The sequence below is a fragment of the Vipera ursinii genome, assembly GCF_947247035.1.
Source record: "Vipera ursinii genome assembly, chromosome: 11".
Classification (NCBI taxonomy): Eukaryota; Metazoa; Chordata; class Lepidosauria; order Squamata; family Viperidae; genus Vipera; species Vipera ursinii.
Window position 1 is genome coordinate 19,564,972 of NC_139524.1, and position 25,514 is coordinate 19,590,485.

The following is a 25,514-nucleotide window of genomic DNA, read 5'->3' on the forward strand; positions in this document are numbered from 1 at the left end:
ATTTTTTCACAGCCCACATTTGGTGGACCTTAGGAAATTCATGTTCAAACTCCCCATCAATGACTGAAGTTCACGGAGAACTTTGAACTGGCTGCATTCTCCCAGTCCAGCCATGACTGGGAATTTCTTGAGAAGACTGGAAGAAAAGAGTGTTATGTATATCACTGTTAGCTTCTGAAGGAAATGTGGAGCAAACATCTAACCAATTCCTTTGTTGTTTTGAGAACTCTTATTCTGCTCACTTAGGGCTCTTTCTTCAGAGCTCCACTCTTATGTCTTGAGGAAACCCAGGTAAACATCTCCTTTTGGCCTGGTGGTTTCCTAGCTGGTGAAAACACAACTTATATCACCCCATAATATCTATGCTGTCTAGAAATTGTAGAAGGTGAGGTATAACCCACCTGGTTTTCCTCTTCCTTCCCCCCCCCCCGCCCCATCTATGACAGGAGCTTGAAAGGTTTGGAGAGAAGAATAGTCCATCAAACATCCATCAAACCACCATATTTGGAAAGTGCCTTCTGAGCATGAAGCTACAGTGACCTCCAGTGGAGCACCAAGGAAGTTGGGTTGCTCACCAACTGGTGCTCCTCAGAAGTCTACAAGACCAATTTCTGACCGGTAGAAGAAAAGCCAAACCATGCATTTTCTCTACAGCAAGACCTTGTCCTTTTCCTTGAGTGCCCAACTTCCCACATGTTCCTTCGAAGGAGACGGAGGCTAGATACCACCAGCCTTGGCTCGGTGGCCAGTAAAACAACCAAACGAAGCTGCATTGTTTTATTACTCCAAATTTATTAGTGAGTATAGATTAATTCTCTCCTGGGATCCCTTGCATGCAACAGAGCTCTACGGTGTTACTCCTTGAAGTAGAGTAATCCTATGGTTTTACTGTAGGCTAAGGCTTCTTTTTTTTCTTTTTTTCATTTTTTTTTGGTCACAGTGTCATTTTTCTTCGAGGCCGTGGACCACAGGAGAGAGGAAAAGGAGTCGAGACAGAAAGAGTTACATCAGTTGACATTTATCTCGTAATGAACACATGATACTTACTATTCCTTGGTTTATCATTGCCACAAATTTCTAATACTGCTGATGGCAAAGACTTTGCATTCGGCGTCACTGTTTACATTCAGACATGTTGGCTCAGGAGAATCAAAGACAAACAGAACAATATTAAACATTCTGATATAAAAAAGTTGTATTTAAGCATGGCTTTCCGAGAGTGAAGTTCCAACAAAAGGGTGATATGGAAAGTGGTGGGACGAGAAAAGAGGACCCATTTCCCTGGTTTTTCCCGACTTGCAAAACTCTAGGAACGGTATTTTCAGCGTTAAAAAGGATCGGTCTCTCCAAAACAGAAATGTATCTCATTTAAATAAATATCCCACATTCGTATTGCAAAGATTCTTTTGTGTTTTTTTCCTGGCAGGGATATTGAGAACTCCCAAAAAAGAGTTTGTTTCTTTTTCCATATCACTCACATTCACTCTGAAACCTTTCTACTTCACATACAAACCACGTCTCGTCAAAAGTCACATTACACGTGACAATAAGGATACCAATGACAACAGCAGGTTTTGTTTTTCATTTGATAGCAATGGACACTCTCCCCACCCCCAAACCTCCCTCCAGCACCCCCCTTTATAACGGCACCCGCTCTCAGTCGTTGCAACAACCCGCCCGTGTTGGAAAGTCCAGCGGAAGCCACCCCACTCGGAAAGGACCTGTTTCCGTAGACTCGTTCACACGTGCCTTGTGGCTGAAGGTGGTGGCAGAGATAGACAGAGGGCTACGGACATGCTGGAATCACCTTAGAGTTAAGTATTAGAAGTACAGCCCACCCAGAACGAGGACGACGCAAGTGTCTCTTTGTAACCAGAAGGTTGAAACAGCCCTGGGGCTTGATCAGCTTCGTGGTGGCCTTCATCCTGAGTTCACGACGAGGGAGTTTGCCAATCACGTGGCTAGAAAGGTGGTGTCCACGGTTATTTGTCATCACAAGAATGTCATCACCTTTTGGCAAGGTGCTCAGAGGAGAGAGAGAGGTAAGCTAAGAAACAAACCAACAGAAGAAGGCAAAGGAACTGGATCCATTGAGTGTCCAGAATAGCCAGTTTTGGGTTCAAACTGTGCCCGTTTCCTACAAAATACATTTCTCTGGAAGTTTAAGCTTAGGCAGCAGGATGTGGTTTGCTTGAGGAGCAGTCGAGCTTCCCTGTTGAGGAGCAGTCAAGCTTCTCTTTTAGATGTAGAGTGGCGTTTCTTGACCAGTGAGCAGCCTGAACATGGCAGCAGGCATTGTCTTCATGTGAATCTGTTTGGAAGAGAATTAGTAGTGATTCTGGGACTGGAGGCTTCAGACTCGATGCCTACAGCCATTCTTCATAGTTGGTGTGGATGTTGGACGTGGCCAAGCTAACCATGAAGGGTCAAAGCCCACCGATAACCAGGGCACATATGGAAAAGAGGTTTTCTTAAAGCCATGGCCAAGCACAGTATACCTGATACCTAACGGTTCTCACCCTTGTGAAGTTCTATGTTCTCCTGAGCTCAAGACAGGCTACGCAGGGCCGTGCAGGCCACAAAAATGTCAGGGCAACAGCTTATTCCCCCCCCCCCCGAGAGAGGCAATGCTGAGCTTGATGGACAGACGTGTTCAAAGATGGAAAGACAAGTTCCAAAGTGTGGAGATTCCACCCCTGAGTAGAGGACAAAGGGCGCCCTCAGCCACTTCTTAATGGCATCTTGGAGCTGTGGTGGCTCAGTGGTTAGAATGCAGTATTGCAGGCTAACTCTGCCCACAGCCTGGAGTTCGATCCTGATGAGACTCCAGGTTAACTCTGCTTTCCATCCTTCCAAGGTTGGTAAGGATTGTTGGGGGCAATATGATGGCATTTGCAAATTGCTCAGAGAGTGCTGTAAAGCACTATGAAACAGTAGAGATAAGTTCTATTGTTATCTTCCCAAAGGTGCTTTTTCAGGAGGCAACTGGACTTCCTTGTTTTTCTTTGAAGACATTTCACTCCTCATCCAAGAAGCTTCTTCAGCTCTGACAGGATGGTGGGGAAGGGAAGGAATGAAGCTCTGACACCATCCAGTCAGAGCTGAAGAAGCTTCTTGGATGAGAAGCGAAATGTCTTCAAAGAAAAACAAAGAAGTCCAGTTGTCTCCTGAAAAAGCACCTTTGGAACCACCATGATCTGGATGATGGAGAATCCCCGTAGACATACCGCTGTCCTCCTTCATCCACTCTGCCATCCTCATCAGGGGGCAACTTGTCAAGATTGGCATGACATCTCCGGCCCCTTTGCCTAGTCTGGAATGTACTAATGGTTCTTTCTTTGGATAAAAAGAAATCAAAAACTCTTTAACATCCTGTTATCGCTGTTAAAAAATGCACGCTGGGAAGACTCACCTCTCCTACGGAGTTGGACAAGGCTTGCACAATCTTCTCATGAGCTGTAGCAACGACACTTTGACCATTGATCTCGATAATGCGGTGCCCCACCCGGACCCCACCTCTCTCGGCAATCCCACCTCGCATCAAGCTGCAGATCTGGACGCAGAAAAGGAGACGTGTTCAGTTAAATGGAAAAGGGGCAGTTTGGCCAGAAGGCTTAGAAACAATAGGAAGGTCTTCTTCTTCTTAGCTATCACACTACAGAAATTATGCATTTCCCTTGGTTGATGGATTCAGTCTTTGACCACCTGCTATTCTTCACCCCCTTCTTTCCAAAGGTGGGCAAAGAGAAGGCAAAAGCTACTCAACATTAAGAAGCTAAGATGACGTCAAACCCAACGTCAATGGGAAAAGAAGGTGTTGAAATAGCAACAGTTGATCTTAGATGTAAATATTTACAAGGATGGTTCCTGTAGCCATGAAATGGTGCGCCGATAATGTTTTGGGTCATGAGACATCTGCAAGCCAACAATCAAGCGCAGAGATCATGAAGGACTCCACAAACTTTGGCGATGCCTCCTTAGCACTGTCTAAAGCTCCTGATTGATCAGGAAATGATCTCCCAGGTCCCAGCCCTCCAAGTGCCTCTATCCTAATTGAACTGATATCCCAATCAGCCTTCATCGGGTTCGTGCAGTAAAGGAGAATGATAGTCAGGGAATTCTCCTAAAGCCCCATGCTCCTCCTGCTTTTAAGTGTGTGCATTCCCCAAAGGAAACACCACACTTCACTGTTCTACAGTGCCAGCTGTAGAAAAGGGTAGAAATGGTTGCTATGGGAATAGGTCCCTATGCACACACAACGCGCATACAAATGGGCTTTAATTCCTTTTCTTGGATACATCCCGACTCTGGGAAGCACATTCTTTAAAAAAGCCTGTTAGGACGTCAATTTGGTGCAGCAAACAGGCTTGAAAGTTTGAAGCCTTTTCCTGGAGAAAGTGGGTGCTTCCCCGTCTGGCGTCCACTTTTGTTGACCTTTGAGGGGGAGATTTTAGGTTCAGGAAGAAGAAGAAGAAGAAGAAGAAGAAGAAGAAGAAGAAGAAGAAGAAGAAGAAGAAGAAGAAGAAGAAGAAGAAGAAGAAGAAGAAGAAGAAGAAGAAGAAGAAGAAGAAGAAGAAGAAGAAGAAGAAGAAGAAGTTGAAGAATGGGTGATCCAGGGGGCTAAGAATTTGGATTGTCATATACAGAGGGACCCATGGTCAAAAGGCTTGACTTTCACACTATATTAGTATTTGCGTTTGAGGTTGTTGTTTTTTTGCTTTTTGCTTTTTCCTTACTTTATATTAGTTGGTATTAGTTTTTATATTCTTTTTAAAATTACAATAAAAAGCCTGTTTTTAAAACTGTTTATTGTAATATTGCAAGAAATAAAAACAGTTTTGCTTATTTACAAGCCAATTTTCGTATTGAAAAACCAGTTTGGTCTTCATCACACACACACACACACACACACACACACACACACACACACACACACACACACAACACACGGTATTTCTCCACACTGGGAGACCTGTGGAAGTTCCATTTTATTGCAAGACATCAGCTTGGAGGTTGCTGTAGAAGCGACAGCTGCAAAGAGTAAATTGTGGGCCAGATTTCTGCACCAGGAGACAATGCCTATTTTCCGTGATCATGAATGTATGCTATTGCCACTAGATGGTACTAAGCGACAGTTAAAAAGAGGCCTAGCAGATGACAAAACAGTTCTGAAGCCTTCTGGCAAAGGTGCATAAGGCTTCCGACACAAACATCTGGACTGGAAACATCTCCTTTTAAAGGAGGAGGAGCCAGGAACCCCACCACCCTGTCCTGAAAAATCAAATATGAGTCTCCATGCCCCCCGCCCCCAATATACAGTAAGGCTTCCCAATTTCTTCAAACTGTAGCTTTCATTAGAAAGCACCCTTTCACGGTTCCTTTTCAGGACCCAAGCAGGTACCCCAGAGGTGATCAAGGGGGGTTGGACTACTGTAGATGACCTCCAAGGTCCCTTCCAACATTATTATTATTATTATTAACAGCCTAAGGACACTCCCAGGTGTACCTATATCAGGAAAGGGCTGGGTGGGAGAGAAATATGTGTGATGACCTTATGCCTATGCCACCATGTGCACAATCTCAAGACATCAGGACATAAATACACAATTGTGGCAACCGCAGGATTATATCACTTGAGTATGGAATCATTTTGGAGTCAGGATAGTTTGCCATGGACTATGCTGGACCTTCTTTGAAGCTCCCACATGCTTTATTCTTCCTTTCACTTGTGTGAATGTTACAAATATGATGACCAAGTTTGGAATCTCCATCTGTTGTTCCTGATCAGATCAGGGTTGAAAGTCAAACGTTGATTTCTGAATTCTGACCTCTTAGGATCTAGGTCCAAAACATCACCTGAACCCTTGACTTACACTACGCACTGAAAAAGTGGAGAAGGCATCAGCTCTGCATATCATCTGGGTGCTCATTGCAAGTCAGGCAAAGGCCTGAATGTTTGTAAGGACACCTAGTTTCTGTAGCAGACTAACATGGCTTCTTTTCCAGGATTTGTCCAACTATGCCTGGTTGTCCTCTTCTGTTGAGGAAACGTTGCTTTCCCAGCCCCATTTTCATACCCAGATTGAAAGAATGAAGAGACTCACAATTCCGTTCTGTACACTGAAACCCAGCTGGTATTTCAGATCCGGGCGCTTGATTAGGACAGTGGTGACTGGAGGGCAACTGACAATGTTCAATTTCACTTGCGTTTGATTCTTAAGACCCTGCAAAATGCACTCAAAGTTAGCAATTTCTCATCAAGCAAAGCAAGTTAGGCAAGATAGGCATCTGGAACGGGCCAGAAGAAGGTCAGGAAAGGCCTCACCACAGCAAATGAGGCAACAGATATAATTTGCATCTTTTGCAGTATGCCACAATAGGCCTGGTGTCTGGGCTACCTTAGATGATGGTTAGGGAATTCTCAACATGTTGTGAGACCTCACCTGGGCACTCAACATACATTGCAAATTTGGTAAACGGGTTGAGACGGGTGTCAGAACCTAGCCAATATGTAAATATGGCAACAGACGGAGTTAATGTGGGAAGTCAACTAGAGTCATTCCCTCCTCCCAGATGACCAGCTGACACAAATAAGGACAGATGGGGTACCTTAATGATTCCTTGGCAGGTTGCTAAAGGAAGGCCAACTAAACTGGTCCCATTAATGGACATAATCTGGTCTCCGATGCTGAGCTTTCCTGAACGGGCTGCTGGCCCTCCGTTCATCATGTTAGCCAGGATGACGGTGGGCAAAATGGAGCCCCAGCCAGACTCGACCACCACCACACCAAGGATCTCCCCCTTGTGTTTGGCGAGCTGCAGCTGGAAGACAAAAGAGCAGAGAGGATGAGTGTTTGTGGAACCCCTGGAGAAACAGGAGAGGGCTTCTTCTCCAAGCGTGTTCTCCAAAAAGGCCATCTCCTTTATCTCTGCGGTGCATAATCTCCAGGGAACGGTTACAGGGTGTTGCCAGGCATCTTCCCTGCATGCAGAAGTCCAGGCTCGATCAAGGTTGACTCATTCTATTCTCAAGGCCTGTCTTGAGGAGAGGACATGGTGATTGGGGGAAATTGATGTGACTTCCTTGGGCTGGGCTCTTTCCAGAAAAATGTTGGGTGACTTCCCTCCTGCCCCTCCACCTGCAATTCATTCTCCTCCACCTTCTGAATTGCGACTCCTTCAAGGAAAACCTCGTTTATTATTGACTTTCTCCAATAATCCAAACAACGTCCAACATGCACCAGCGCGCATGCGTGCTCTCTTCCTTGTCCTGCATCTGAGTAGATTACAATTTATTTACCCTTCCCCCGGTATTGATTTAAAATCCAATTTCCACCTGGCTTGTATATTTTGGCTTCACTTCCCATTCCTTTGGCTGCTTTTCAATGTCCAAGCACATTGCTTAGACACAGCCCGAGCTGTCAGGGATACAGAGATGACTTGCCTCGTGGTTACATCTATGCAGCTAATTTCAAGAATAGAGTTTTCTCCTCTAGAATGACTTTTCAAGTATTAAACACCCTGGGTCCTCCAAGGCCTTCTTAAAACAGATAAATGTGATCGCTTACCCCTTTGTTTTCCAAAAACAACAGCAAAACACTTACTATTCATTCATCCATCATCTATCACATTTATATGGCTACCCACCTCACAGGAAATGACTCTGGGTGGTGCACAACGCTCAAACAAAGAGACACAGAAAAAAATGTGGCTTCTTTCTACAGGACACTCTGGATTTCTACCACTCAGCTATGACAGCCCTGGTCAACATCTCAGTGAACTTAATTTCGCTCTTCTATCCTGAAGGCTTTAAAACGACATTTGCAAATGACCGCTTGAAACTCCAGCTGAGTTCTCAGCAGTCACCTCATGCATAAGGAAAGGAGCTTCACATGATAAAAACTCCCCCCCCCCAAAAAAAAATAACCCAGTTCAGGAAAAAAGGAATCACCTCTTTGCAGTTCTCCGAGTTGGAGAAGTGAATCAAATCATCATTATACATTTCCTGGGTGTTGATGATGTCACTGTACTCTTTCTGACTGAGATCTTCAGGGTTGATGCCGTTGGCCCGGAGAAATTCCTGGTAGGCCACGCTGAACGCTTGTCCAATCGATTGAGCTATCAGCTGAGCCTTCGCGAGAAGGAGAAGAAGGAAAGAGGTCAACCTCTTTGGGGAACAACGGCATCCTTGTTGGCCATCTGAAGGGACTGACCCATCCTATTCTGGAAACTGCTGGTAGCCCCCGTGGGCCATGTTTTTATTCCACTGCAGATGTGCAAACTGCTTGGATGAAGACTAGGAGGAAAAACCACTGAACTAAGCAAAACTTTGCAGGACTCAGAACAGAGAGGTCGTCAAAATTATTCAGGGTTGGGAGCTGAGACAAGACGAAACAAACTCAACTTGTTCAGCTTCAGTCACCTCCCTTAAGCAGAGACCACCTTAGTTTTTGGTCCTTCGCCACCAAAGCAACTTGGGAGAAAATGAACTTCTCTGTTTTTAAGATTTTGAAGCTTTCGTTCAACAAATATTCTCCAGCAGTCCAGGGGACAACAGGACTAAGAACAGAGGAACCACTTTCTCCCATAATGCATAATTGGGTTTGGAAATGCTCTGTCTTCACATGTGGCATCAACTGTAAGATCAGATGCTTTTCAAAGGCCATTAGGCTCATTTGTGGAGTATCAGATTATCAGAGGCAATTAGCTCTGATGGCTCTTGCAATAACCTAATTGATTAGACAATAAAAGACAATATACAATTCCACAATTTTATATGATCTCTTACTCCAGATTCCTACTCTACTCTGCTATTCTCTGACATGTGGTGAATTTCAATTCCCATGCTGTCAAGAGGTGACCCCTACGAAGGCTTCTATCCTGGCTAGAATTATGGGAATTGGAGTCCAGAATATCAAAAAGTAGGAGGCCAATAAACCTGGAGGAGGGCTGAAATTTATGGGGAATTGGGAGCCTAAACATCTAGACAACTTTTGATTTGATCCAGTGGACTTCCTTCTGATGCTCTTCTTCCTTTCCCTTTATTCTGATTTTTAAAACTTCAAGTTATAGGTCCCTGTTTTTCAAGCTGGCTGGGGAATTCTGGAAACTGAAGTCCACACTTCTTAAAGCTGCCAAGGTGGAAAAACATTGGGGTTAGGGTTACGACACCATGAACTCGGAGAGCAAAATGGACATCGCCAACAAATTCGGAGTGCTTTGGTATGGTTAGGAGAGCACTGACTTTTCTAACCTGCCCTATCTATCTTTCCTGGTAAAATACATGAGAAAATCCCATTGGAGGAAAATTCCACTTAGGGTTAGGGTTAGGTCACGATGAACTCATAGGGCAAAATGGACATCACCAACAAACTCAGAGGGCTTGGTTATGGTTAGGAGGGCACTGACTTTTCTAGACTGCCCTATCTATCTTTCCTGGTAAAATACATGGGAAAATCACATTGGAGGAAAATTCCGCTTCTAGGTGAACCACTGAAATGTTTTGAGTAGGAGAAAAGGATAATTCCTGATTTTCAACATCTGGGTTCAACTCTGCCACGGCCAAAGCCTGAGACATGGACTTCTTTCAAAGAAAGGGAGGTCCTAATTTTCATAAGGGTGTATCTTGTATGGAATTCCCGTACAGTCATTTGAGATAGGAAAAATAGGCAATTCTTGGCCACTAGATGTCACAACAGCAAAGACAGTACAAGTATCAGTTGTGGGATATAACATGGACTTCTAATTAAAAAAGCACTAATTTAAGAAGAACTGGAAATAAATGCTCACTGAAGCCATTTAACATTACTCTTCATTCTGGTTACTATTCTGGAACCAAATCATGTTTTAAAATTTGGATTCCTATTCTGCAATCATATGATTTTACTTTTTAATACTTTAGTTCTTCTGGCACCCTTCTTCACCACCATAAAATATGGTGATTGAGGACCTGCCACAAATAGTGATGTGCATGAAACTGTACAAGAACTGCTTAGTTTAATAACAGTTGTTGCCCTTATTATATTATTATTGTAGTTATCCTTGGGTGATGACATGGCAGTTTTACTTTCAAGAGCAGGCATCAGAATATCATTTTTATGTCCTGTTTGGTGTACAGAAAAATGTCAATAAATGTTATCTTATCTTCTTATTATATATCTTATGTCTTATCTCTTCTCATCTTATCCTGTGTCTTATCTTATATCTCATTCTATCCTATTCTATCCTCTTACATCTTATACCTTAACCATCCCTGGGATCTTGAATTTAAAAGAACAGATTGGATTTGTGCAAGAAACGTCTCCTTTGGAGAATCACCAAGGGTCAAGTCAACACTAATGAGGTCATATGCCGGTCACTCACATCCTCGGATTCGAAGACATGGCAGATCATCTTGTACTGTTTCTTTCCTTCTTGCACCCCGGGGGTCGTCTCGATGCAATCCTGGGATGCTGACCGAGGCATCCGGCGGCGGGCCATCAGGACCACAATGTTGCCGATGTCAGCAATGTAGGAGATGGTGCGCAGCGCGTGGTCCATCATGGTTTCCTAGAAGAAGAGAGCGAAAAAAACAAAGAGCAGGTCCCTTGTCACTTGAGAAAGGCTGCAGTTAATGCAAATTAAGAGAGGAAAAATACAGTACAAATAGTCCTTGACTTATGACGGTAAAGAAGCCTGGAATTTCCCTCTTAACTCATGATGGTCGTAAGTCAAGGCAACCAAGGGATTGGACTGGTAAATTGTTCTTAATTAAATACTTGTCTTTGAATGCAACTTCACTGCTTGGGTGAACCACTCAACTCTTGCCTTGCATTTCAGATGGCATCCTAGGAGAATTGCCAGTCACCACACCTGGATGAAAAAGGAGGGCCTCCAGACTGCAACTCTTAGTGAGGATAGCCTGAAGCTGGCCAGGATCAATGAAGACGGCATTGATATTCTCGCATTGTTTGACTTTTGTTCTTCCACTCTTCCCGGGAGACCGCTCTAAGCATCAAAGTCAGAGAGCAGAGAGCAATTCCTGATTCGCCATGGCAGGAAGCAAATTAATTTGTTCAGAGCCCTCTTAGCACCTCCAGTCTTGCTTTTAGCTATGGTGGATCAGACACAAAGTGGGCCGTTGGTCTTTCTGCACTTACAGTGGCTTTCATTATTTACATGCAGCAGTGAAATGCAGCTATGAAATTCATTTGCTACATCGGCTAGCTTGCTCCATTATAGCTTGCTGTTTTATTAAATGCCAGGAATAAACCCAAGGCCGCATGGCGGCCACAATCAGACCTTTTCATAATGACTGGAACAGCTGCCTGCCTGGAAAAACCTAAAAGCCAGAGAGTAGAGTGTGGTGCATGAAGAGAGAGTCACATTTCCAGGCCTGGGAGGATAGCAAAGGCAATCCTTGTTTAGCAACTGCCTCAAACAGCGACTGCAGTCATGATGGGGATGAAAAGGTAATTTTGAAGCCAGTTCTTGCATTTGCAACCTTTGTAGGTCTGTAAAGTGAAAGGAGGCTGAATTTGGATCATAAGCACCGTTCGGTTTCACTTTATGACTCTTTAGCTTAACCACTGAGTGGTAGGTCCCAATTGTGGTTGCTAAATGAGGACTACCAACCTACATTCGTGTTGCAAGAGATAAGAACAAAGATTTCAAAATCTCTGTTTTGGCTTGTGGGATTGTGATTGAGGAAAAGATGTAAAATATATGGAAGAAAACCGAAAATCTAGTGGCCGAGGGATTCACTCTCATGGTTACAGGACACTGTGGTGGTTTGGAATGCATGTTCAAGATCCCTTCTAAAATAAAAATGCAAGGTATCTTCTCTTGCTCAAAAACTCAGATTGGCACATTTTCTCAAGCTTTCGCCATCTGATTTCGACTCTCAGAATTCTCAAGGGAAAAAAGACCACACTGGAGAATTCCTCAGACGAAGACCCAAACTTCATGTGGGCAGCTCTCCTAAAGCCAGTCTGCCTTTTGACAAAGTCACAGCTGAGGTTGGGCAGGGAGATGGTCTCCTCTAGCTTATTTTTCCTCCACTTTTCCTCTCCAACCAACAGGATGGCAGAAGAAAAAGACTTCTAGGACATCTGAATGGGACACTTGTAGAAACGTTGGGAGGTTAGACTTTGGCCCGTCGAAATTATTTCATGGCCCTATCATTAATGCTGCAATTATGGGGCTGTAGGCTTACCTGGGTGTCTGCATTAAGAACTTTAATTCTCTGGGTGGAGATAAACAAGTCCACCTCTGTCAAAGCATGTACATCCCCTTCAGAAGTCTAAAAAAAGACAGAGTAGTAAATTCACTTAAAGAATGTTCTTGAAATGGCAGGTTCCTCACAGACTTACTTCGGATATGATGCAACATACAACAGGCACACTGAGTGATTTACTACGACACAGAACAGCTATTTGGAATGGCTAATTTTCAAAAGACACATGTAAAGCTTCACCTGTACAAATCAACTTTCAAGTTTCGGAGTCCTGCCTTCACCAAAGATGGGGAATGAGGCAAGAGAGGTGCTAAATCTGAAGTTTTGCAACTATAATAATGATCTCCAGCAGGAATGATTAGTATATTAATCGGATGAGGCTGAAACCCAGAAAACTTTTTAAAGATCAAGAGGTGACTTGGATGAAGGGACTTTAATGCACAGAGGTTTAGGGCAATAACTAAACTTAGAATCTTTAAGAGTCACACATATTTTGGCTATTGTTCCTTTTTTAGACCACCAATGAGCAGATATGGGATTTGTTGGATCTACTGTGATTTATTTTTGTCTTTATTAAAAACCCAAAGTTGATGTATGATGCATAAAGTAGGAGTTTGGCATTAAGAATCAAGCTCTATTCAGTATTTTTTTTTCCAGCAGCCACTTCACTCAAAAATCTGTTCTTGGCTCTTTTTCTCCCAAACTTCCATCAACCTAATCTTCAGAAGCAAGGCAAGCTGACCTTAACGAAAGAAAAGCTGGCTGGCAGACCGAATAGACCCCATTGTGAAAATGAAAATAAATCATGATTGTTCTCTGAGCCATTGCTGCTGTTGAGGAGATCAACAGAAATAAATTTTTGCCAAAGAAAAATATTATGTTTTCTGAAGCACAGCAAAAAAATTAAAAAGGAAAGGAGGAAAAAAAAAAAGGCCAAGCAGCACAGAGAGAAGACCTGGAGAGAAATGGAATGTTCTCCAATGAAACCAACCGGCCTCCATCCCTCCAGCCAGACAGGTATATCTTAAGACTGTTCATACAAAGACAAAGATTCATATGACGGTTTCGTGAACTTCCACACGGAGAAGCACAACAGGATGCACAAGGACAATTAAAGAAGGTGGGGTGAAAAAGCCAGAAGCAACCCAAAAAATATGAAACAGACATTAGAATTCAAGAAAAACAGTCTACACACCGTTTTTTTCTTGATTTTAGCTGCCTTTTGCATCCTCTTGGGGAGAACGAGAAGCATTAAAAATAAATAAATTGATACATAAATCAAAGGGAAACAGACAAATGCATAAAAAGAGTGGGGGTGGGGGAGAGGGAAAACCATCTCAGGACGTTAGCAAAATATTTTGGAAATCCCTCCTTTCGGGGATCCCAAAAGTGCCAAGTGGGAATCTGACGGAAGGGTATCCTGGGTCTCAGGCAGCGTTTTGAGAAGGAAGGAGAGCATTTCAGAGGGAGGCGAAACCCGCCACGCTTGTCTTCTTCTCAAACATCAGCCGATTTTCTTATTTCCCTGGAAGATTTTTGCTCGCTCTTGATAAGCCAGAATTGCAGGCTTTTTAGGACAAGGGTCTCCAAACTTGGCAACTTTGAGACTGTGGACTTCGGTTCCCAGAATTCCCCAGACAGAATCCCCAAACCTGACCTTGATGGAGACTTCAAAGCCCCTGGAAAGCCCCTGTGCCTATTGGTTCTCTGCAGCAAGGGGATCACTACACTCAGCGAGGAGGACCGGCGTCCCTAAGCCTTGAAAGCCCATCCCTCCAAGGGGGTTGGTCCTTCCCACCCTACCTTGACACGACTCACTGCCTCTTGGGCTTGCATCATCCGGATGTTTTTGGACGGGTTGCGTTCGGAGAGCAGCTGGGTAGAGCCCAAGTAATTGGCTGCAAAGATGATGCCATCAATGAGGTCCTCAGGCTCGCAAGGCCCTGGAACTAAAACAGAGAAGAGGCAATGAGGTCTGCAGTTCTTGCTTATTTCCACTAAATGTAGTTATAAGACTCCAAGCCTCAATTAAGCAAAGGTCCTTGAGATAGTCATAAAATGGAGCACGTGCAATGTTGGGATGGCTTGAGCCTTGATTTTTGTTTTAATTTTTGCACACCAGAGCTTCCCATCTCCCAATATAAGACCATTAGAAGGCGAGGAAATTTCCTCCCTTTAACAATGCAACAGTAGAGACAGGGATGCGTGCTGCCGTAGCAGCCAAACACTGTTCTCCTAAGGAGAAAAATAAAATAAAATCACAGGGGAGAGATGTAGTAAATCAAGAGACAGATTCCAGCTGGCTCCCCAAATAGGTTCATGAAAATACATATTTTCCCCTCTCTTAAACTCACAACAAGACCAGGGTTTGTTCCTAGGCGAGGCTCATGTTATTCCCCCAAGGAAAAATAACAGCTAGAGAAATTCCCCAGTTGCTTAGCTGGTTATTGTTCCTGTTAATTTAAGCATGTCAAGATTAGAAAAGAAGGATAGCATACACATCCATTGACTAGGGCTTACTGGTTTTTAAAAAAACCTTTAGAGGAGAGTATCAGTTGGCAGTGACCGTCTCAAAACCAGCAGGACTGGACAGCTGAAAGGCCAACGTAAATCAGAAGAGAGTAGCCAAGAGGCATTGTCAAGAATCAAACTAGGGTATGGCAGAGAAAAGGAGAGCCAGACCAAGCTAGGGCTGATACTATCCAAGCAGATCAGTTGCTAAGGTGGTTGGTAGACATTACTGATTCTGGGCAAACTGTATTCCAGGATCAGTGGAGATCTTCATCCAAAGATCTCCGTTGCAATGTAAACAGGCAGCTGCAGCAAGAGCTTCTACACATCCTGGTTGTGAAGTAGAACTTTATGCAAAGAATCCAGGATCATTTCAACCAGTGTTGCAACCCTCCATGTTTGTACCCAGGAATAAGCCTGTCTTACTCACTGGGGCGTCCTTCCAATCCAGGCAGCCCTTTCCTCAATTATGCCCATTTGTCTTCTTGGAGGGGGAAAAATGAGAGATTTTCCTTCAGCCAACTTTAACAATAGATATAAATTCTCTAGCGTTGCAAATGAGACATGGGTGAAGTGAAACATGCTACAGTCATGGAGATTCCCAGCAAAGATCAATCACAGAGATCAATTTAAATTTCATCAGGCCACATGCCTGCGCTGGTTATTAAAGTAATATTTAAACACCCTGGCTGTGGAGGGATTGTTCTGAACCAGCCCTCTTCTAACAAACCCCTTATCAGAAAGAAGAGACTGGAGAGCGTCCAAGGCTAAAAGATTTCTGCCAAGATTTAATTACGCAGTTAACAAAAACACTAGAGCTTGTCTTCTCAAGCGGAAAAGTTGCTTTCAGCAACCAGCCCCTCCCCAAACACTCCTTTTATAGAGAGCTCAGGGCGTGGTCTCCCTGTGCCTCCTCCCGAGGAGTCCCATAGCCTTTCTTTGTTTGTTCCTGCTCGACTGCCTCCTGCGTCGGGCGTCCTTGAACAGGGCCAGCTGTGGGTCATCATCCTCCGCACTCTCGGGCTCACGCAGCTGAGAAGAGGTCCCCGGCTGAGGACTCTGCAAAGCCTCCAAACCATCATCAGCCGGTTCGTCTCCCTCCTCCCCCTCATCTGAGTCCTCCGATACGTCGGAGCCGGCTGTCGGACCCACAGGCTGGCCCTGAGTCACAACAGGGATACTGAACAGTGCTCTGAACCCCCTCATAGTGGGAGGCTTCTGAAAAAGCCAGTTTATTTGATCTACAGTTACATTAAGGGCTAATTTTTAGGAATGGAAGGAAAGAATTCCAGTTACAGAATTGCTGCTCTTGAGAACTTTCTAAATTCCAAGAGAATCTCTTTAGCTTATGGTTGAACTTTGGAATTCTTTGTGCTCTCTGAACTGGGTTGTTTACTTGTAGACGTCTCATGACCCAACTAGGGAACATCATCAGTCCTTGCACTGTACTTGGGTTTGTTTGAATTTCCTCCCTATAATTTTTTAGAGCTTTTTTTTTTTTGAGTAATGAATAAACGTTACAAGCAGAAGGGTACTTACCATCAACAAAGCTTGGGAAGGACGGTACTTTCTTGCTCTGTATGGGGATAAAAGAAAAGAGTGATTGATCACTTTGAATGTTAATGCCATGCCAGGCAAGGAACCTATTTATTTATTTGTTAATTATTAAATTAATTTGCCCCACATTTTACCACAGGTTAACTCTGGGCAGCTTACGATGTTAAAAAGGATAAAGCTATAGAAAGCCTGTCTATAACACAGGTTATGAAAAGCACTTCTAGTTTTTTAATCGGTTTGCATTGTATCTAATTGTAACACAAGACCTTTTAGGGCAGTAAAGAAAACCAGTCCTTCAGACGTATTCAATGGCAGTTCTTGCTGATGGGGGATTCTCCTAGCTGTGGTCCATCTGGCAGATGCCACCTTCCTTCAAGGGAATCCATTCTCCCTGCCTTTGCAAAGACCACCGGATGGCAAGGAGGTCTCCCCCTTCAAATCTTGCAACTGTATTGACTACAACCACGATTGCTTCTCCAGGCTCTTCACAGTTCAGCTCAGAACATTCCTGAGAACTTTTTCTTGAGTGAAAAGCCCTTCCGTAGAAAATCCCCAACCTCCTATCGGTGCACTGAGGGTTTATTATATTTTCAATGAGGCTGCCCTTGACCCGTGACCTGGAAGTGAATCCCACCTGATTTTACAATGCTTTTTACCATGGTGGCTTAAGCAAATGAATCATGCCGTCGTTAAGCAAATCCGGCTTCCCCCGTTGGTTTTGGGTGTCGGAAGCCAGCTGGGAAAGTCGCAACTGATGATCACATGACCCCAGGACGCTGCAACTGTTGTACATACGTGTCGGTTGCCAAGAGCCGAAATTTTGTTCACATGACCGTGGGGATGCTGTGACAGTCATAAGTGTGAGGACCAGGTGCAAGTCACATTCTTTTCGGTGCCAGCATAACTTTGAATGTTCACTAAACAGATGAGTGTAAGTTGAGGATTACCTGCATTGATGTTCTTAACATAACTGGTCAGGCCTAATTTGGGGTATGTAGCTGTGTCGCAGCATCAATGTGTTTTTAATAGGGTCTCTGCTCACTGTGCTTATGTTTTGATCCATTTAGCTCCCACTGCCCCCCCCCTGAATGGTACATCCTACATCTACACACACAAACATTGCACAGGTGGGCCAACAATATTCTGCAGCTTCAGAAGAAGACAAAACAGGGGGGAGGAGAAGGAGAAATCTACTCAGATCCCAGGACTTGCCTCCGGCATATTATTGTTGTCGATCGGTCCATTGAGATCAGAGCGCTGTTGCTTCCTGGGCTGCTCTAAGTCGCTGCATACCTACACAGTAAAGGGAAGCGAGAGAGACACACCATGGCGATCAATAATGTAGGAGGAAGAGAATCAATGCTAACAGCATTTATCACTGCCTCTCCTCCGTGAGTTTTATTGCTCCTGCTGTGGAAATAAGAACTGATTTATGCGTTGGCTGCTTGGGCAGCACAAAAAAGGTTGAAGTTTCCCTCAAGCACCTGGATAGACGCTCGTTTCCACTAGTCCTGAATTCCATATTTCCCCATGGACTTGTAGAATGGATGCTGGAGCCTTTCACAGAGTGACACAGCCCACCATCTCTTTGGGAAGCAGAACATTAGGGTGTGGGTCCCCCCCAGTGTCAAGGAGAGATACACCATGGAGTTACTTTTGCTTGGTAAGGCACATCATCCATGGAAGACTTTCCGACCAAAGTCGTCCAACTCTCTATAAGGAGAGGAGTTGTTTCATATATCCACTCCTGTTGTGTGAAGGAGGATTTTCAGCCATAGCTGTATGAACATGTGTAGCAGTACCCCAGAACAATTGTCCTCTCTGGTGGACGACAGGTAATCCACAACTTACAACTGCAGATGGGACCAGAACTTCCGTCCCTGTTGTTAAGTGAGCCATGCCTGATTTACAACTCTCCCCCCCACCGCACAGTCATTAAACAAATCCAGCTTCCCCCATTGACACTGCTGGTTGGAAGCCCCTGGGAAGTTTGCAAATGGTGACTGCACTATCATGTCATAAATGCATCATCATGCATTTTGATCGTGAGAATGCATCACTCATTAAGTGCAAGGACCAGTCACAAGTTGGCATTGTTTTCAGCACTGTTGTAACTTTGGTCACTAAAGGAATGGTCATAAGTCATTGACTGCCTGTAGAGATAACAATGGGGCCCCAACCTCTGGCAGGCTTCAAGTAGAACCCAATCGACCGCTTGCTCTGTCCAGGGTCCTGAGATCTCCCTGGCCTTCCCTTGAGGACTGCAGAGGACCCCCTCAGCACAAAACTGATGGGGTAGACCTGCCCAGTGAGGCTCCATTTCTGTACCCTTTCCTGAGAACGATGTTCAAACAGCAGCCTTCTCACCCAAGGTGGGGAGGGGGGTAAATTTATGCAGAGCATCTAGGTCTTAAAAAGATTTCCATTAATTGAAAGCAACGTTGGAGGAGCATGGCGATTCCCACCACAGCAGAGAGGCGAAACCCTGACACACTTTCTGCAGTTCCTTCATAATGTTTATCCTCACTTGGATTTAAAAAAAAAAAATCTAAGCCCCCTGCTCAGTTGTAAGCGCAACATGTACCAGCATGCACAGAAAAATCCCAATGCAACAGAGGTCATATGTAAAAGATGTCTGCAGCACTGCCTGGCAACCGCAAATTATTTCAAGAGCAGGCAGCGTTAGATCAAAAAGACAGGGTGACTGCAGAAGGAGGGAATTATTTACCGGATGGAATGACAGCAGATATATTGGTCTTGGGGTGCCCAACAGCCAAGTTTCTCCCCTTCTTTACTAGCCATGTCAGGTATGGTCATAATTCATTTTGGTGCTGCAAAATGTGCATTTATAGACCAAACTTAGAAAGTGGATTAGATTGAGTTCTACAGTATATGAGGCCATTTCCCCAAACTGCAGATCCATTGATCGCAGAAGTCCTTCCCCCATAATCCAGAGTGTTAACAGATGACTTTGAGATAACTCTGGCATTAACTGGGTTCAGCTTAATGTGTTGCATAAGCCCAGCCATTTATGGTTTATTCAATAAAATGTGGTTCAATAAATAGTGGCTTCACCTAATCTGTGAGCCAAGCCACTGATGTCCCATCACAGCTTTCCTCCAAACATATAAGACAGACAAAGGAAGAACAAATGCATCATATCAGCTGCTACCAAACATATTATATTATAATTATAATTAATTAATGGATATATAAATTAAGGCGACAAACGTACCCAATTCTCTGTTCTACCCATGGGAAACTCAACATGTCATATAATTATTGTAAAACCAAGGCTGATTAATATGTACAATTTCAAACCAAGTTCTTCTCTCTTTGCTTTTAAAAAATAGGGCAATTTTTCCCTTGCTCCCCATCCCTGTGTTTTCTTTGCATATGAAATGCCATCAAATGATAATTTGCTATTTCAACAAACTGTTATGCATTCAGGCTGTTAAATCCCTTGGGACAGACCCCAATGCTCTATTTGGAAACTGGGCAACACGTTCCATTTTCTGAAATGGATTAATTTCTTTGTAGAGCTATTTTAGAGATGGTGAGACTTCCTTTTTCTGGGGCAAAACGTGTATTCATAGCAGGGTGGTCTATATATCCAAGTAATTGCTGGTAATTCCTCCCCAGATAGCACATTGCACAGTAATGTGGTGGTGGTGGTGGAGGAGGAGGAGGAGGAGGAGGAGGAGGAGGAGGAGGAGGAGGAGGAGGAGGAGGAGGCAGTCATCCCTAGCAACACCCAGGAGCTACTCCATCACTTTACCTCCTTGAAGTTCACCTTAGAAAGATGCTGGAGTTAGCATTCTGGTGAATTAACTTTCTCACTGCAGATGAAGTTATGGGAAGTCGCCAAAGAAGGCTGCATGTTTTTTCCCCCAGCACAGAAGTCCGCACACCTTCCCCCTCCCCTTTATTCTTTCTTGCAGTCTATCAATTCTTCCGCTTCCCAGGAATTCGTGATGAGTCACAATGGTGTACAGAGTGGAAATTTTGCCTCTGCTGAGCTGAGTTTCAAGTGCAAACAAAAGACATCCAAATGCAATTACAGCTTTAATAATCATTAGGGAAATTCAGCCCGGCTTCCCATGGATAAATAAAATGAGAATTTGAGGGCGCAGATTTTTAATCTGGCCCAGCTCAGCAAAGCTCAGCTGGAATACAGACATCTTCCTTGGGAACTGGAGCTACTCAACTCAGTAAGACTGGCTTCCAAGTAAATGGGCCAAATCTGCACTCCTAATAAACTGACTACAGATGTTCGCCAACAGCTGCACATGCAAAAGGTGAGGGCACAAATTCTGAGCTGGATTTGCTTAACAACTACCTGGTTCACTTAACAACGTGGTAAAGATAATTGTAAAAGTGGGTGCAAAAAACTGCCTGAAAAACTGCCTTGCTTAGCAACAGAAATCCTGGTCCCGTTATTAAAGTTCTTATTTAAATTTATTTTCCCCACAATGTTCAAAAAGTTTAATAACAGGATCTGCAACAAGGTGATTAAGATGGTTAATTAGAGAAGAAGCTTCATACGAGTGTGGTTGTTACTTGTAGAAATACTAGGAAAATGTTTCTATTCAATTGTTATCTACTAAAATACTAAGAAATGTACTAATTTAAGGTTGATAAAAGAGAATATTATTGGAAGAAGAGAAAATCAAGGAAAGCTACTATGTGGAGTATGGAATTATAGAAACTAATTGTTATGGATTGTTTGTAAATATAAACCCGGGCAACACGCTGTTTAGCAAATATTAATGGTGATTATGTTAATAAAAAATAATAAAACTTATGGCCGCAATTCAGCCTCAAATTTCTACTGCTAAGCAAGGCGGTAGTTAGGTGGGGTTTGACCCAGTTTATGCCCCTTTTTTGCCGCTGTGGCCAAGCAAATCAATGCAGTCATTCAGTGAATTGTGCGGTCATTAAGTGAATCTGTCGTTCCCCCCTGACTTCGCTCGTCAGAAGCCAGAAGTCAGCTGGGAAGGTTACAAATGGGGATCAATGATATGCAGAACAAGGCAACTTCACAACTATGTGCCAGTTACCAAGCGCTCCAATTTTGATCACACAATTGTGGGAATGCTGCAAAGGTCATAAACCACTCTCCTCAGTGCCGTTGTGTTGCAACTCCGAACGGTCACCAAACAAATGCTTGTAAGTCAAGGGCCGCCTGCATGGTTCTCCCAGATGACCTGAGCCCCTCGGCAAAGGAGGAGAACCCCTGACTCACCTGTTCTTGTGGCCAGGTCTGCCGGTCCTCTGGAGTCTTGGACTTGGTTTTGAAGCCCCTTGGGGCCTCTCCGAGCTGCTTGGAGGCTGGGGGGATGTTCAAGGACTTGGGCCGCCCCAGATGCCGTCCGTCCGCGTGGCCAGGCTCCCCCTTGGGACACGTCTCTGTATAGTCATTTGGCACGTTTTCAGTCCCGTCGTGCTGGGGGCTCATTTCCGAGGTGCTGTTGATGCTGTTCATGCTCATGCTCATCTTGATCTCCGCCACAATCTGGTCGATGTCCTCTTCCTGCTCTTCCAAATCGCCCCCCTCTTCGTTCCTGCCGTGGTAAGGGGACATCCGGCGGGAGTTGCCATTGGCTTCCGGGGAGTAGTAGCCCCCTTCACTGGGATGGCAATACTGGATGCTCTCGTCTTGGTCCTGGATTTCAAGACAGGCCACCTCGTTTTCCAAAATCTGGATGCATCCTGCATGGTAGCCCACCGCTTCGGCCACGTTGTCCTGGTGCTGGATTTTGGTCTCCACCCATTCTCCTTCCTCAATAGCTTCATGGCACTCATCCGTCTCGACGTGATGCTCTTCTTGGGGGACATATTCTTCCCCGTTGCAGTCCATTCCTTCCAGGTAACTGTCATCCTCCGGACAGTATCGAATATAGTAGGTGATCCCTTCCTCTTCCTCTGGAAGTCCTTCATCGTAGTCCTCCTCCTCCGACGTGTTGTTGACATAGTCCGAACTAGAGTCCCCATCTGCACTGTTATCAATATGCTCAGGGTCAACTGGGGGAAGGCCACCTTGTCCAAGTGATACCGCGTCCATCACCTTCTCCACATAGTCTTCCCCAGACAGAGTACTGTTGGCCTGTTCAGCTGCTTGGCCGTGGGGAGAAGAAGGACAGGCTCTTGTCCGGTGATCCAGCATGGCCACTGTGGTGCTTTGGCATTTCCTGTTTGCCATGGTGGTGGACATCTTAGAGGGCAGTCATTTCTCTGCACTGGCTGTGGGGAAGAGTGAAACAAAAATAAGAGTTACCTGGAGAACAAGAGCAGCGGTGCTAAAATGAAGGGTTTCAATTTATCCAGGGTGGTGGGTTGCAGTGGGGTGGAGGAGAGTCATAACTAGGTTTCATGACTTACTCCAACAAGAAGAACAGGTGAGAATGTCACTCATTTGTAGGACGATCCATCTTGGCTATAGTGAGACATGTTGTGAAGGAATCCAAGCAATAAGGAGGAGAATAATTATACACTGAAATGGCTTAACCTGAAAGAAATTATATACATCTAGGAGCCCCAAAGCCTTGCATGAAGTTTCTACTCTCCTCAAAGACCTTATTTAGATGTTTATGAGGTTTCATCAATATGGTAAGTTAAAACAGTGAAGATACTTCCACACAAAATGGCCTGCCCTCATAATGAACTTTCTTCTTTGCAGTGCTAGACAATTTTGGAGTAATCTTCTAAGATGTTCAGCCAGTTTGATTTCTCTGGTCTCCAGATCTTTGTGTGAAATTAGTCTGAGACAAGTTCCACTAGCAAAGGTTAGGCTGATTAGGTCACTCTGGTTGAGGTGGCCCACAAAACATCTGGAGAAGGTGGATTTGGGAATGTTTAACTCCAAATGCCCACCAAGGAACTTGAGGAGCTCCTACTCAACACACCAAATAAAGAAAAAGAAATTGGCCATAGCTAAAAAATTAGCCATGCTCTTCCCCCAGAAAATATGAAGCACGTCCCAAAACGATGGAGTCTGGAGAGACGCCATTCTACATTTTAAAGGAGAACATCATGAGGGATCTCTTGAGTAGAGAAAATGTGACTTTCTGCTGCATCTTGTCGCACTCACTATATGTCTCCATAAAATTAATACACACTCTGCTTATGTGTTAGAGAGGAGTGAAGATCATAAGGAAGGTGGCAAAACAATTATGACCAGAGGGAATAGCATCCCCGTAAACTTAGGTAAGGTAGCACATTCAATTAAGGTTTCCAAAATCTCACTGATGGGGAATCAACCCCAGTGAGTTTGGTGCAGAATCTTCGTATTAAATCAAGCGGGGCCATTTAAGGCAATATTGATTTATCACCATAAATGTGATTAAAAAGGGAAAATAAGCTGAGATTCTTAACAGCAAATACTAATGAGACTCCTAGTTATTCTCACTGATAATGGCTTGCAAAGCTACCAGACCCTTTAATCTTCTTCAAGTTGACAACTCTTTAAATTTCACTTTCATTTAGCCCAAAAAGCTTTTTTTAAAAAAAAAAATCAGCAAGGGGAAAGTGTCACTCTCAATGAGGCCTGGAAACTTGGTAGAAGCAAGAAAAGAATTAAAGCCTTGTTATTTCATTTGAAGATATGATTCAGAGGCGTCTGCCAATAAACACACTGCTATTATTCCATTATTTGGATAATATCATGACTATTGTGATCCTAGGAACAATGTTTGTTTATTTATTTAGAAAATTTATACACCCACACATCTTAAATACGTAGCTCTGGGTGGCAAACAATCCATAGAAAGAATGAAAAATACAAAGCATTAAAATAATTCAATGGAATCAAAAATAATAATTGAGGCTCTTCATAAAAGTGAACATTGATAAACTGGGTTTCCTAAAATCCTGGCCTAACATTTGGGGAAAACAGCATGAATGCACCAAAATCTATTTGGCATTCGTTGGCCATATATGCAAAGGAGTCTCTCCAGATCAATGCTGTGGGATAGAATCACATCGCCAAAAGAAACAGAGGCAAAAGCATCCTTCTTTAGTAAGATTTGGAATCATTAATCCAAAACAAAGAAAGCTTTTCTTCTTAGTGCACCATGTTCAGTGAGAGAAGGGCAGTGAGGCTCTAATTAACTTCCCCTCCCCCACCCTCAAAAAATGATAATTGCTCAGCAATTAAAACCAGCGATGGCAAGTCTTATTGATTAGTTATACCTGAAGCAAGCATCCAAGAGACCAAAAGAAATCAATGCATAATTTGATTTCTTAATTTCTTTGCAGTCCAATTTAAGGCACAGAAATGTCTCACAGGCTTTCATTTCTTCAGCAGAACGGACTTCATCACTAGCGTGAAAAACTCACCACGCTGTAAGTTTCCTTTTTTTTTTTTTTGCAATTAAAAGAAATGAAAGCATGTGGCTCAAAAGTTGGCAAAGAGCGTGGACCTCTTTCCAGCCCCCAACAGATCACATTTTAAACATTCTTCTGCTTGTTCTGGACAGGGATTTTAAGTCTTCCTTTTTCCAAGATGACAGAGGTGAAAAAAATCAGCTTCTCAAGGCAGAGAGCTGAGAACTGAATATTTCGCCCTTGCTATGGTGTCTCTGCGTTGTCATGCCATCACTCAGCTAATTTAATTTGATGGCATTTGCATTTATATTATTTCATCACCACACTGAAATCGGAGTGGGCTCTTGCTCTTCACTTCCAAGCAATGTTCAGCAGATTAGGTTGTACAGAATCAGCGGTCATTACAAGCCAGCAATTATTCCTTCAGTTGTCATTGAAATATAATTGATTCCAACAGCTAGAAACTTCCTCAGTCAGGGGGCAGGCGAGAATGCAAAAATAGGCATGGTGTTAGTAGATATTGTGGGGAAATATATGTGCACTTGAAGAGTGGGAACCAATTGAGCAGCCAAGCAAAATTGTCTTCTTCGGTTCTTGGAAGAAGACGCTTCTTCCAGGGTAGGAAACTCACTGCTGAAGTGGGAAAGATCGCACTTAGCAGTAGCACTTAGACTTATATACCGCTTCACAGTGCTTTACAGCCCTCTCTAAGCAACTTAGAGAGTCAGCATCTTCCCCACAACAATCTGGGTCCTCATTTTACCAACCTCAGAAGGAAGGCTGAGTCAGGATCGAACCCCTGACATTTGGCAGAATTAGCCTGCAATACTGCATTCTAACCACTGTGCCACAACAGCTCTTGTCTCTGGATATCCCCAAATTTGGGTATTTTTAATTTAGTTATTTA

General features: G+C 43.8%; 1 protein-coding gene across 2 annotated transcripts; it reads right to left on the minus strand.

Moving 5' to 3' along the window:
- Nucleotides 1–2,122: 2,122 nt before the first annotated feature.
- Nucleotides 2,123–22,484, minus strand: APBA2 (amyloid beta precursor protein binding family A member 2; the record flags this gene model as incomplete). 2 transcript variants are annotated; one of them, XM_083371146.1, is made up of 12 exons in its annotated part: nucleotides 2,123–2,311; nucleotides 3,413–3,553; nucleotides 6,105–6,224; nucleotides 6,610–6,822; nucleotides 7,952–8,131; nucleotides 10,363–10,548; nucleotides 12,194–12,280; nucleotides 13,410–13,445; nucleotides 14,018–14,163; nucleotides 16,265–16,301; nucleotides 17,495–17,575; nucleotides 21,528–22,484. In XM_083371146.1, the coding sequence occupies 12 exons, from the start codon at nucleotides 22,482–22,484 to the stop codon at nucleotides 2,240–2,242; spliced, it is 2,256 nt and encodes a 751-aa protein (XP_083227272.1). In that variant the 3' UTR covers nucleotides 2,123–2,239. The 2 variants fall into 2 exon arrangements, with proteins under 2 accessions (XP_083227272.1, XP_083227273.1); XM_083371147.1 differs by lacking the exon at nucleotides 13,410–13,445.
- Between the last annotated feature and the right edge of the window lie 3,030 nt (nucleotides 22,485–25,514).